Source organism: Electrona antarctica (assembly GCF_951216825.1).
Source record: "Electrona antarctica genome assembly, chromosome: 14".
Taxonomy (NCBI): domain Eukaryota; kingdom Metazoa; phylum Chordata; class Actinopteri; order Myctophiformes; family Myctophidae; genus Electrona; species Electrona antarctica.
Window position 1 is genome coordinate 28,582,690 of NC_136795.1, and position 13,941 is coordinate 28,596,630.

The following is a 13,941-nucleotide window of genomic DNA, read 5'->3' on the forward strand; positions in this document are numbered from 1 at the left end:
TTTAGTGGTTAATTAGGTTTAGAAATCAGGGTTTTCCTTTTTTCCTTTCCAATGCTGTCCTCACAAGTACATGTAGTATTACAAAAGTGTGTGTGTGTGTGTGTGTGTGTGTGTGTGTGTGTGTGTGTGTGTGTGTGTGTGTGTGTGTGTGTGTGTGTGTGTGTGTGTGTGTGTGTGTGTGTGTGTGTGTGTGTGTGTGTGTGTGTGTGTGTGTGTGTGTGTGTGAGAGAGAGATAATCCCTCTAACACCTGGATCCATTCATGTTGTGGGGTTTTAATGGGAGATGACGTGGACTTCCTGTCCTCCTGTGAGCCTATGGAGACGTACGTGGGCTAAAAGCGTAGCGCGACGCTGCATGCTACAATGAGAGGTTACCAGTTACCAGTGGAAGACAGACATCTCAACCCCAGTAGTACTCGAGTCAAAGTATAGATACTTCTAGTCAAATATTACTCAACTACAAGTTGCTCAGTCAAACTTGTACTTATCTCATGTGATCATCAACACGGATCTGACCAATTTTGATTGGCATCTAAAGTTTCCAGGAGTGTTTTCCTTTTTCCAAAGGGTTTTTGGGGATTTTATGCCTTTATTGATAGGACAGTTTGACAGGAAATGGAGTCTGGAGAGAGAGAGAAGGGAACTTGGGGGAGTGACACGCAGCAAAGACGGTCGGGATCGTGACTCGAACCCGCATTGCGTTGTCAGGCTACATTGTAGCCTAGGTGCGCGGGCCGCTACGCCAGCGGTCCGGGCCAGAATAGCAGATCGACAAGCATAAAACCGCTGCGTTTCGCGCCGCAAATGTGTTTGCAAGCACTGTAGTATGATCCAGCAGGTCTTTCATTTACGAAAAACAATTACAAAAAGTTAAATTATGGAGATAAGAGGTTTCTGCCCGACAGCAACGATATGCAACAGACATGGCATTTTTATGAAAAGAAGAAAAAAATCTAAAATCAAACATAAAGACACAAAATTTGGGGGCACGGTGGCACAGTTGGCAGTGCTGTCGCCTCATAGCTAGAAGGTCCTGGGTTCGATTCCCGCTCGGGGCGTTGTGGGTGCTGGAGGCGTGTTTCCTCCTCCGTGTCATCAGTGCCCATACCCGAGGCGGGGTTGGCGAAAGGGCCTTTCTGTGCGGAGTTTGCATGTTCTCCCCGTGTCCCCTCACAAAAACATGCAGTAATCCTGGTCTCTAAACAAACTGCCTCCCCCTGGCCAGCCGGGGCGCCTGATGGAGGGGAAAGGAACTGGTTGGAATAACGTGTTCCTTCCACGCGCGTCCAACCAGGGAAACTCTCCCCTGTCACGTGTAAAGGAGCAACTTGGACACTCAGGCAGGAAGGAAGCATGAGTTCAAGTCCGTTGCTCTCCCCATGTCCCCCATATATGGGTACTAGGTTGGCGGAGGGTGTGTAGAGAGCCCAGGATCACATTAGATAATTGGCACAGGGGTGAAAAAATGGGTTACAAAATCGAAGGATAAAAAAAAAGAAAAAGAAAAAAGAAAGACACAAAATTTGGAGATACAAGGTCGAGATGTAATTCTCACCCAGCCATGTCAGGCTAACATTACAACTTGCTTAAATCATCCCTGAAAAGGGACGTAATTATATAATTACACATAATTGTACAATACCAGCTCATTCTTGGCTGGTATTTGCATTTGAGGCACGTCAGAGGAGGGACTGCATGTTTACTGTATGCAGTGTGACTTTTGTCCCATATTGTGGTGTCACGACGGTGCATGCTCCCCCCAGGCACAGCTGGGTCACCTCAAAACACACACAGCCCTCATACACTCATCTCAAACACACACAGCCCTCATACACTCATCTCCTCCCCAGTAAACACTGGAACTCATACACTCATCTCCTCCCCAGTAAACACTGGAACTCATCTCCTCCCCAGTAGACACTGGAACTCAGGGCCAATGTTGCCAGGTTTTGTGAGAGAAATACGCAATCAGGTCTATAAAAACAAGCCCAAAAGAAGCGCCTAGGCCACATCGCACTAACATATGTGACTAAATTTGACTGAGGGACTGCCATTGGATTTTTTGGGAATTTTCGTTTTTTCATGTCATATGAAAGCAGGGAATCATAGCTTCAAATTGACATATTGGTTGTTCAGTTTGGCCCACCAGTTTTGGAGATATGGCTCATAGAGTTATGTCTTGCAGAAAACAGCGAGTTGAGAAAACAGGCTTGAAAGGTTCACTTCTGTGGTCTCTAACATTACACCTAGCTACATGTTTAAGCACTGTCTGATGTTTATTTTTTCTTGTAGGCCTATTTATCTTTGAACATTGTTTTTGATAAAATGATGGGTCTTTCTGAATGATTTACTTGGGACCCAAACGTGGCTCACTGACCGTACGTTTGGGAAACACTGTGCTGAAGGGCAGAAACGCCTGTCTACTGCCAAGTGACTGTGGTAAAGAAACAATGGAAGTGTTGTTTTTGGCAATAATAGAGGAAGGGGGAAGGTCACCATGAGATAAGATAAGAGAAGCCTTTATTGATCTTCAGGGAATTCAGATGTCATAGCAGCAACACCGCGTTTCTGATCCAATATCCGCTTTCACATCTGATATGTGCCATCAGTGGCTCCCAAACTTTTCAGCTCGAGACCTAGAAGATTAATTTGTTATCTCCCCGGGACCGAAAGTTACAACATTTTATTATAAGTTAATCACTTAAGCCTTATTTAAAAAATATTCGAAACAACCAACTTTTGAAAATGTCTAGAAATCTTTTGAAAATAAAACATAAACCCCCCAAAAAGGATATTTATTTGCGATCCAAAAAACCAAACCAAAACCGGGCCAACAGTGCAGTAGATGGTGTCAGTGTGTTTAGTGCTTCGGAACCGCTTCCCCTTCTCTCATCCACACGCATTCATTCTCTGTCCACCAATAACAATACAAAAAGAGTTCCCCCACAAACGCTTTCACTGCAGAGCCGCTTCCGAATGCCTGATTTATACTTGGTAGTACACCGAGAACAGCAGATTTACAAGTTCACAGCGCGTCACAGCGTGATGCATTGTGAGCTTGCATATCTGATACTGTATGTTCGGCGAGTGACACCGGTGCGCAACTAAAGTATAAATCCAGTAGTGGAACAAGAAGTACTCAACATTTGACTTGAGTAAATGTACAAAAGAATCGGCATCAACATTTACTTTAAATACCAAAAATAGGATCACTCGTTGTGCAAATTGTACCATTTCACATTTAAACGTTTGTTTAAAAGGTTTCCAAATTTGTCAAAATCTTCAGAAAATAACAGATCTACACGCTAGCTATTTTCGAATAGCCAAAGTATAAATCATTAATTAATTGGTTAATTAATGTCTGTTCTACAAAGTAACTTGAATCTAAAAGCTGTCTAATGCTTGTAGTGGAGTAAAAAGCGCAAGATTTGCCTCTGAGGTGTAGCAGAGCAGAAGTATAAAGCATGAAAAGAAAAATGGAAATATGGAAATAAAAGTACCTCAAAATTGTGCTTAAGTACAGTACTCGGGTAAATGTACTTGGTTACATGTCCACCACTGCTAACTGGAGTATAAATCAGCCTTGGTGTAAGTGTGCGGGCCGTTCAGAGCGCTGCGCTCCTGGCAGCTGTAGCCTTGTGTAAACAGTCATCAGATAGCAGCTGGCTCTAATTACGCTATACTTCCACTTTTTCTTGTCTTTCATTCCGTCCAGCAACCATTTATTTGACTCTGACACCAACACCCGGCCCCAGTATTCACCCAGCTAGGGCTCACACACACACACACGCACACACGCGCACACACACACACACACACACACACACACACGCACGCAACACACATGCGCGCGCACACACACACACACACACACACACACACACACACACACACACACACACACACACACGTGTATTTCTATATTTGTGAGGACATCAACGTTGTAGACAATTTTATGTATTCCATTTGTACCTTTTTTGACGTTTTAACTTTTTTTTAACGATAAGATCAACACAAATTCTATTATACTCTAATGTGTGGACATTTGGCACTAGTGTGTGCACACAAACACGAGCACGCACACACACACACGCGCGCGCACACACACACACACACACACACACACACACACACACACACACACACACACACACACACACACACACACACACACACACACACACACACACACAGGTTCTAATACCCAGGCCCACACCTCATCAGTCAAAGGGTCCCTCCGCCATGGCAACAGTAAATGAAAGCAACCTGAAAGGCCTCCAGTGAGCGGCAGGATGCGTGGGGTGGGGGGAGGTGGGGGGGAGGGGTTTGCTTGCATTGTAGGAGGGAGGATCTGGCAACCTGCACTCACAAACCCCTCCATTCAGGGCCCTCGTTACTGGATGCTGGGGCTGCTTGCATTGTAGGAGGGAGGATCTGGCAACCTGCAACCACAAAACCCTCCATTCAGGCCCTCTTTAGTATTACTCAGCAAGTCAGGATTTACTGCATCACGGCTTCCGTTCTTTTCAGCGCTGACTGGCACGCTGGCACCAGATAAGTGGAGCGCTTGGAAAAACGTGGCTCAGTAGCTGCTCATGCGTGCCCACAATTGCGTTCATTGTCTGTACGTGCATGTGTGTGTGTGTGTGTGTGTGTGTGTGTGTGTGTGTGTGTGTGTGTGTGTGTGTGTGTGTGTGTGTGTGCGCGCGTGTGTATGTGTTTTGTTTGCATGTACGACGTGTGTGTGTGTGCTCCCTGTAATGAATCTTAATCGTGGTTTTTGGTTGGACTTCCAGGTCCTGGATGTGCGTCCGGAGATGGAGGCGGTGCTCGGCGAAGGGACACGCGTGTGCGCGTACTGGAGCGAGCGCTCGCGCTGCTTGTACCCGGGCTACATCCGTCGAGGTAAGAAAGGCTGAATTGGACTTTGACATCTTTATTTATAATAAAACATTATGTGAAATTACATACATTGTCACACCATTATCAAAAGGATAGATGCACAAAAGCCAGTGGCTTATTTCCGTTACAGTCCTTTCATAATGTGAGGATGTGCAAATGATGTTGTGTTGCGTGATGTGATGTGTACGTTTGTAATTGCACTTAAGTCAACGCAACTAAAGGTGCCAAATGTGTCCTAGTGCATGTCAGTCCATGCACCCATACTGTACAGTTGGGTGCCACCGATATTGTCCCTTATCATTTGACCCATTTAGGCCTGACCTCAACATTTTAAAAAATCCTTCTAAATCCTCCAGTTTTCTGAAATAAATATTTTCACGATTTTTCAAAAATAGCAGATCTACAAGCTCGTAGCGCGCCACTCGGTGGCGCGCTATGAGCTTGTAGATCTGCTATTTTTCAATAGCTAAATTATAACAATGTTTAAAACACCAAAAGGGGTTCCCGCCCAAAATGGGTTAACTGTCCTTTTGCGCAGATCACGCAAACCTCAGCAAAAAGAAAAGGACAATATCGATGGCCTCCAACTGTAGGTGCAGGAAAATGTCCAAATAATCATATGACGGGTCACACATCAAAAATAGCCGAGCTTGTAGATCGGCTATTTTCGGGCGTGCGATGCCGTCATACGATGCAGCATAAATCCGTTTTTACAGCTCACCTGCATATTGTTCCTTTCACTTCTTCCCTCGCAGGTGTTTCGTCGTTCGACGACAGGAAACAAGGGGGAATTATGGTGGAGTTTGATGATGGAGATCGAGGACGGATTTCTCTCCATAACATCCGTCTTCTGCCTCCCGGATACCAGATCCACTGTGAGTATCTGTCCTCTCCGCTCCGCTCTTATAAATACTTAAGTACACTTACTACTTCTTTGCTCTGGGACCAAAAGCTGATGGAATATACACACCACGGTTTTGGGGTGCTTGGTTAAGAGATCACAGAGAAGAAGAATAGAATCTACACACTGCTCCCAGCATCTCTGGGACTCCAATCTAAGCTGAAGAACCCTCAGTGTTAAAGTGATACTTTAACATATATATTAATGACGTTTAGAAGATTCAGAACACTTTCCTGGGGTCTTTATGTGTGTAATATGTGGTTCTAAACGTCATTAACATATATTGTTTCGCAAAAAGGGTGAAGTGTCCCTTTAACTTAACTCTGAGAGTGTATGAATGGAAGGGACATTCGTACACTTTCAGGGTTGCAGACCCATAAGGGTATATTTGGACCCTTGGGGTTCCTTGAACCTGGCATTGAGAACCAGTGTGCCATTATGGCTAAAGGTGCGACTACTATAAATGCATTCATAATGACGTCACCGTTGTCCTTAAGGCGAGGAGTCACCTCCTGCTCTGATGACACCCAGCGGGGCGACAGCCAGGAGAACCTCGTGTCTGGAGCAGGCCCCCCTCAGCGACAGGTCCTCTGACAGACACCCCGCCAACAGCCACGCTGACAGACACCCCGCCAACAGCCACGCTGACAGCAACCAAGCCACGCTGACAGCAACCGTCCACAAGAGAAGACCGGGTATGAATCTTTTTGTTTTGTTTTTGATTGAGAACAAACGCGTATTTACAACTATGGCCTCTTGAGGTAAAACGGAAAGGAGCCTGCCTGTTCTGGCCATAGTACATTATTTGATTTATTTGATTGGTAGCAGTCACTGTCAGTCATTCTGTGTATATTTAAGTTATTTGTCATATCTGACCTGTGCAATTTTTTTTAATGATTTATAGAACATAAATGTATTTGGAGTTTATGTTCTAAATTTGTTCAATGCTGAAAACGCAATTAAATCGCCAATCGCAATTATTTGTCAACAAACATTTCATGACCACGACCCGTACATGCATAGCATCACTTCTGTCTGTCTTCTTCATTCCAGGGAGACCTAAGGGTTCTGGGAAAAAACAGAGGCTACAGCAACAACAGCAACAACAACAGCAACAACAGCAGCAACAACAGCGCGCTGAGAATGCCAGTAATGGTCCATCACCCATACTGGGCTGGCCCTCTTTGGCTCTCCCCAGGAAGAGGACCTCTGACAATCTGTTCCAGATCAACGGAGCCCCCAGGAAGGTCCCGAGAGGGAGGGACGACGACCTGCTGGCCTTTTCGACGCCTCAGACCCAGTCGCTGGCCTCCACCCAGACAAAGGGCCTCTTCAGCAGCAGTTCGTTCGAGGTGGACTCGTTCAGCAGCATCGCCAACGGCTACTCGTCTTTCTGCAGCCAGCCCGCGGGGACGGGAACGGGCATCTCCAGCATGGGCCAGAGGAGTGGTGCCACGACGTACGGCCAGCAGAAGCGCAGGCAGGACGAGCAACTGGGCGTGCCGCGGAGCAGGAGGTCGGGACAGGAGTTTATGGTCAAGCTCGATCACGAGGGTGTGACCTCCCCCAAGACCAAGAACAGCAAGGCCCTGTTGTTGCTAGGCGGAGTGGGCTTTGGATCTAAGGTGACCGGCAGTCTGCCCAGGCCAGAGGCTTACTCCCACCCAGTCCTGCTGGTCAAGGACAACAAGAAGGGAGGTACGGTACCTATTGGCACAATGAACAGCACTGTGTTTTTTCTTTCATGTTCTTTTATGTTTTATTTATGTTTTATGATTATTATGATTAACCACTAAAGCTCTATTTTATACTTATCTCTACAAGCTCACAACTTGTGAGCTTGTAGATCGGCTACTTTCCTCGGCTACTTCCCCTTATTTTTAAATATTTGATCAGATGTTATCTCAATGAAATGCTGTGCCCCTATAACTAATATTCATCCCTGTTTCTCTGTATTTTCTTCCCAGAGCTGCTCCTGAAGGGAGTCCCTCCTCCGCAGAGGAAGCCCCCCTCCTCCTCCTCCGCCACGGGGCCTCTGGCTCTGGGCTCTGATTACGGCGACCTGGGCTTCAGCTCCCACAGGGACTGCCACAGCTCCTACTCTGACCTGGACGACGAAGAGGAGGAAGAGGAAGAAGAGAGGAGGAGGAGGGATGCGCTGGCGGCGGCGGCGGCCGCCTCCAGAGGGCTGAGGGCGAACGGCCGATTCTTGTCCTCGCGCCTCTCCGTCTCCTCCTCGTCCTCGGCCTCGTCCAGCTCCTCTTCGTCCGGCTCGCTGTCCAGCTCCAGCCTGTGCTCCTCCGACAACGACTCCTCCTACAGCTCCGAGGTAGGCCCGCCTCACACAGGCTGCTTGTGAGCGTGTGTTGATTTTGACACCAGTGTTTGGACTTAGTTTTATATTTTAGTCATCTGAGATGTTTTGGCCGATTAAATGTACAATTGATTTTGTGGACTAGAATGTATTTTTGCAGGCATGTACATCTGTTATGAGTGCAACCAAACATAATTTTTTTTCTTGTAGTTCTACTGGATCTCTTTTGAACTAGTCCCTCCCTGACATTTATGTCTAGTTTTTATTTGTTGATATAATTGTCCATATATTTACTTAATAGTCTTAGTTAGTTTTTATTTAGTGAAAAAAGGTAGTCAACAAAATCAACACTGTTGTGAGCTTGTAGATTGTCTATTTTTGGTGAAGAGATTTGGCCCTATATTTTCGTTCATGCTAAACCCCTTATCCCTAAACTTCTTTGCCTTTTTTACTTGAAAAACATTTTTGAATATTTAAAAGAACCAATCTACAAGTTCACAACGTGTCGATGTAGAACGTGTCAATGTGGTTACAATGTTTTTGTTTATTTGTATTTGTTATTTTGTATGTACTTTGGCTACTGTATTATTTCACTACTGTATTATTTGTGTTTCGAAAGGCAACTGCAACAAAAAAAAAATTGTGGGGAGAAATATAATAAAACCTCCTGTGATTTTATACTTCGAAAGTGTTGAATAAACACTTTCATCATGATAGTCACAAAATCCATAATATTGTCCCATGCCTGCTCCAAAGGACGAGGACGCCTCTGCCATGATGCTGCGGGGCTGCCTGTCCTCCCACCGGGGGTTGCTCCAGCCCCCCGAACCCCCCGCCGCCACCACCTCAGGACCACCGCACCGCCACTCCTTTGTGGCCAAAGCCATGGCCGTGTCCAATGCCAAAGGAGGCCCCGCCGCCGATCACGTCTCCAACAGCAAGTCCCTGAAACGGAAAGAGTGCAGCGGCTCCGCCACCAGACCCTCCAAAGAGCTGCTGAAGAAGCCCAGAATGCTGCCAGATGACTGCCTGCTGCCCCGGCCCAAGATGTCTGCCTTCCTCTCAGGACGACAGATGTGGAGGTGGTTGGGAAACCCAACACAGGTGAGGACTCAGGAGGAGACTAGTAAGTAGCTTTGTGTGGCCCATAGTTCAGGACAGGAGCATGTCTCCTGTTTCTGCAGTGCGAACTTAGGCCCAAATAGGCTTTGAGCACCATTTTTAGTCTTTGGTACAGTATAACCCAGCCAGGGAATTTAACCGACGACAAGGCCATTGAGCTTAGGAGGAGAGTATTCCCAATATTGTCACACTCAAACACTTACTTACTATTTTATTTTTTAATAGAAAAATAAAATAAAACAAATGAAAAAAAAAGTAATTGAAGGAACACGGCCCCACACATCAGAATCAGGTTTGTTGTCACATCACAGTTTTACAAGTAAACTAGGTTCTGGCCTTGTTACAATAACAAGGTTATTGTGGCCTCCTGCTGGCACTATAATAGGCCAATGTGAAAAGGGTTATTGGACGTTCAAATTCATGGTTTGAGGCATATTGTTCCTTCGGGAAAATAAAGATTATTATTATTAAAAATGTGTGTTGAAATATCCCTTTAAATATTTCACGCATTTTCAAAACGAATTCAAAACATTTTCATGAGAATTCCATACATTTTAAAAGAAAGCTTTGTAATGTTGTACATTTGGGTCCCCAGGGAAACACCATATTTATCAGGCTAAAACAAAGTTTTTGAACCCCTGATAATTAACATTCATTCCTGTGGTCTTTGTTTTTCTTCACAGAGGCGTGGTCTGAAGGGAAAAGCCAAGAAGTTGTTCTACAAGGCCATCGTGCGAGGCAAAGACACGGTGAGGGTGGGAGACTGCGCTGTGTTCCTGTCTGCAGGACGGCCCCACCTCCCCTATGTGGGCCGCATAGAGAACCTGTGGGAGTCCTGGACCTCCAGCATGGTGGTCAAGGTCAAGTGGTTCTACCACCCGGAAGAGACCAAGCTGGGCAAGAGGCACCGTGACGGCAAGGTTAGTAGGGCTGCAACCGTTAGCACTGCAGTTATCTTCTTAGTGATTATTCTATTCATTACTTTTTCCGATTAATCAAGTAATCGAGAAGCAGATTTTCTTTAAATATATTTGAACTTTTTTTATATAATCAAGAAATTGATTAACCACTATTTTATATATTGTCACACAATATAATACACAAATAATAACAATAGCCAATCTTCACAATGCATCGTTTTTGAACGCGTTGTCAGCTTGTAGATCCTCGAAGACTTTCGACTATAACAACAACTATAACAAAATGACGAAAATAGGGATTAAATCGACAATCATCATTTCATTTCAACTGTGGGAGCAACTAGACAACTAGTCTTTAGCCAAGCTCTTCTCGTCTGCAGCGCGCCAAAGTGTTAATTTTTTTGTGTCTGTGCTGCAGCATGCCCTGTACCAGTCGTGCCATGAGGATGAAAACGACGTCCAGACAATCTCCCATAAGTGCCAGGTGGTGAGCAGGGTGGAGTACGAGCGTCTGACGCACGGCCAGAGGCCCAACAGCGCCTCCCCGAATCTCTACTACCTGGCTGGGACATACGACCCCACCAGCGGTCAGCTGGTCACTGCTGAGGGGGTGTCCATCCTCTGCTGAGGCCAAACCCCCCACTCCCCTTCCCCGTGAGGATACTACTGAAGTTTGACCTGAAGGACCCTTCGACACGTAGGTAGAAGAGAGGTGTCTCCAGGCGTCCGTTGCAGGTAGTGTGAGGCCACACACTGTAGCACATGGGCCTCAAGGGTGATTTATACTTAGTCGCACAACCGGAAATAGCCGTCCTACATGCTCACGACGCGCTGCAATGTCGCACAGTGAGCTTGTAGATCTGCTATTTTGGGGGGCGAGCAACATGGCACGCGACCGTGCAGAAATCAGGCATTTCCCTTCATGGGAGGCATCAGCTACGAACGCAGATCTGGCACACCCCTTTCTTTGAGAACTATATAAGAAAGTCGGGTTTCACCTGACCAGCAACCTAGTATTCACTGACCTGCTTTTCACTGGTCTAATTCTCATCTCCTTAAAAGAAAAGAAAAAGAGAAAAGATCATTGCGTGACTGAAAACTTTGTGTCTGGTTTGCGGAAGCGTGGTCCCAACCGTCATTTAGGTCACCAAAAGGAGAGTTGAGAGTTACATTGAACTTTGCAAGGTACCAGAAGGTTTTCCTGGTCTCTGAGGACCAATTCTTTGAGGTAGCCTTACCTAAGGGAATGAGAGAGAAAGAGAAGTGAGGCTGGGGGCTTTCTCCCCCAGACCTCATCATTCCAGGGATGTTGAAATTGTGTACAGGATGTAGATAACGTTTGATGTCTGTAAATATTTTTTTGAATTCTTTCCAATCAAGCCATACACTTCAGTACCTCTCGCCTGTCTTGACTGTTCAGGTGTGCATTGTACAGTTCAATTATCAGTTGTATTGTTGTCTGTTGTCTATATGTATATATAAAAGCTATTTTATATAGAAGTCTATTGTATATATAAGAGGTATCTTTCCATGTTTGCAATTGATTTATTTTTCTATGGGTGTAGAATATCTTTTTTCTTTTCTTTTTTGCTTGCTTCTTTTGCTTTGGGTAATAAGATTGAAGATAGTGTTGCACTGCACATGCCCTGCTGAGAGAGAGAGAGAGAGAGAGAGAGAGAGAGAGAGAGAGAGAGGGAGGGAGGAAAAACTAACAGATAGACAGCACAGTCAAAGAGCGAAGGATTTAGTCTATAACAGGACAAGATTCCCTCTCTGAGAGAGAGGTGTCATCCTGTTAAAAAAAAATATATATATATAGGTCAAGTGGCTTTTTGTAAAAATGTTGTGTTATGTTCAATATGTTGCATATTTGATGTCCTATTTTTTAAAACATATTTTTATTTATGTACCTTTCATTTGGTCATCAACACTAGGCAGATACCAGTGGGCTGCAATCACGGGTCACAGAAGAATTAAGACTATTAAAGGCTTAATTTATATCGGTCAGCATCGGTCAACAAAAACAAAGATTGGTGATGTGAGTCACACTAAAAATGCTAAACGTTTCTTTGCCTAATAAAGGGTCATGCAACAAAGTATAAAGCCGGATTTAGGCTTTTTTTGCGTGCCTATATGTCACGGCGAAAATAGCCGATTTTACAAGCTCAAAACACGTGTTGTGAGCTTGTATATCTGACATTTTCATTAACACAGCAAAGTATAAATGATGCTTAAGATAGCCCCTAACAAGGTCAATATAATGTACATGTTGGCACAATGTCTGTGTGTGATGAGTGTCCTGGCATCACTATAATTATGTCCACACAACTTGATTTAGAATGATTTAGAAAAAAGACTGGGTCTGTTAAGGAAAATATGTGTTGCACTGCACTCAAGAAAGTGCACATTTCAACACATTAAGGCCTGTAAAATACCAAAGTGTCTATAAGATCTTTATTTACTTTATTTAAATTTTAAGATATTTCAAGCACCTATACTGAAATCAAATCAGAGATCACTGGGTATAATTCGCGTATACTTTGTCCTCCACTATATGTATTGGCTTTGCATTGTGACAATGGTTTCTTGCACAATGCACCTGCGGCTTTGTTTAGTGCAAAGAATTATGAAGCAAACGGCCACCTGGACAGGACGTGACAGAAGGTCATGGTACTGGCAACGTAGGAGGGTTGAGTATTGACATTTTTTTGGAATTTCTCCATTATAGTTTCATCCGCCATCTGTGTCTATTTTGTACAGTACAAATACATACTCTTAACTGTGAAGGACAATCAGAGTCACTTAGCATAGGTTCACTCAATCTGAATATTTTTTTAATTATTTTTATCGGTGCCAAGTAAATTTTTTGTCTGTCTTTTGTCTTACATTGTTTGATATGCAATCCGGAGTATTCTTTGTTCACACATTTTTATTTTGTAATTTTTATTTTGTTCATCACATTATTATTATTTTTTATTATTATTTATTGTCAATTTTTGCTGTTTTGCTCGTCATGCCAAGAGCGCTTTATGAGAATGTGACATTTGTTTTGTTTTTTGTCTTGGCGTGATGTCACATTTACATTTCTTAATAAAACCCCTGGTCTTGTTCTTGTTGAGGCCAACTAGTGAAAAGAAATAAAGCAACACTGGATTCTTCTCATCCATGAACCTCTCTGAATGCTTTCTGTTGTTTTCACTGTGTCCCCTTCACCTTACAGCTCCTGCCTGTTTCCCCATCATCATCATCATCATCATCATCATCAAGGGTTTCGTCGTGATAATCCCAGCTATTTTCCCACCTCCCCTTCTATTTTAAGATTTGTTTTTCTGTTTTATTTTCCTCAACCGTAAATCAATGCTGTGCTAAGCATCAAACTGGGAAATGCCTGAAAAAGAAAATACACATAGTGTGTGTGTGTGTGTGTGTGTGTGTGTGTGTGTGTGTGTGTGTGTGTGTGTGTGTGCGTGTGCGTGTGCGTGTGCGTGCCAGAACAAGGCCATTGGGTAATATTTGAATGTCCCGTACTAATGATTTGAAAATCTCTCAAAGTCTCCAAGTGACAGAGACAGGCCTTATAAGTAGCTGTGGAGAGTCTTCGTGGGTGCTATAATTGTTGGATATTTTAAGGTTAGATAATTAGGCCAAGCTAATGCCTTAGAAGAAATAAAAATAACATTTGCTTGTCCAAAGGGTCCATCAGCACCAAAGACAGAATACTGATTTTATAGTGCAATGGTGCTTTTGCCCACCAATGTGTAATGGAATGGCAGTGGCAAAA

At 44.3% G+C, this 13,941-nt stretch overlaps 1 protein-coding gene across 1 annotated transcript in view; it reads left to right on the top strand.

Annotated features, from left to right (window-relative positions):
* The window catches only part of bahcc1a (BAH domain and coiled-coil containing 1a), a 106,484-nt gene extending 93,154 nt beyond the window's left edge, over window positions 1-13,330 (top strand). The window contains 8 exon segments of the mRNA XM_079520452.1: window positions 4,798-4,906; window positions 5,659-5,778; window positions 6,302-6,499; window positions 6,858-7,502; window positions 7,772-8,133; window positions 8,875-9,222; window positions 9,924-10,160; window positions 10,579-13,330. Coding sequence (XP_079376578.1) covers window positions 4,798-4,906; window positions 5,659-5,778; window positions 6,302-6,499; window positions 6,858-7,502; window positions 7,772-8,133; window positions 8,875-9,222; window positions 9,924-10,160; window positions 10,579-10,788 — 2,229 coding nt within the window. The 3' untranslated portion in view covers window positions 10,789-13,330.
* The last annotated feature ends 611 nt before the right edge of the window (window positions 13,331-13,941 follow it).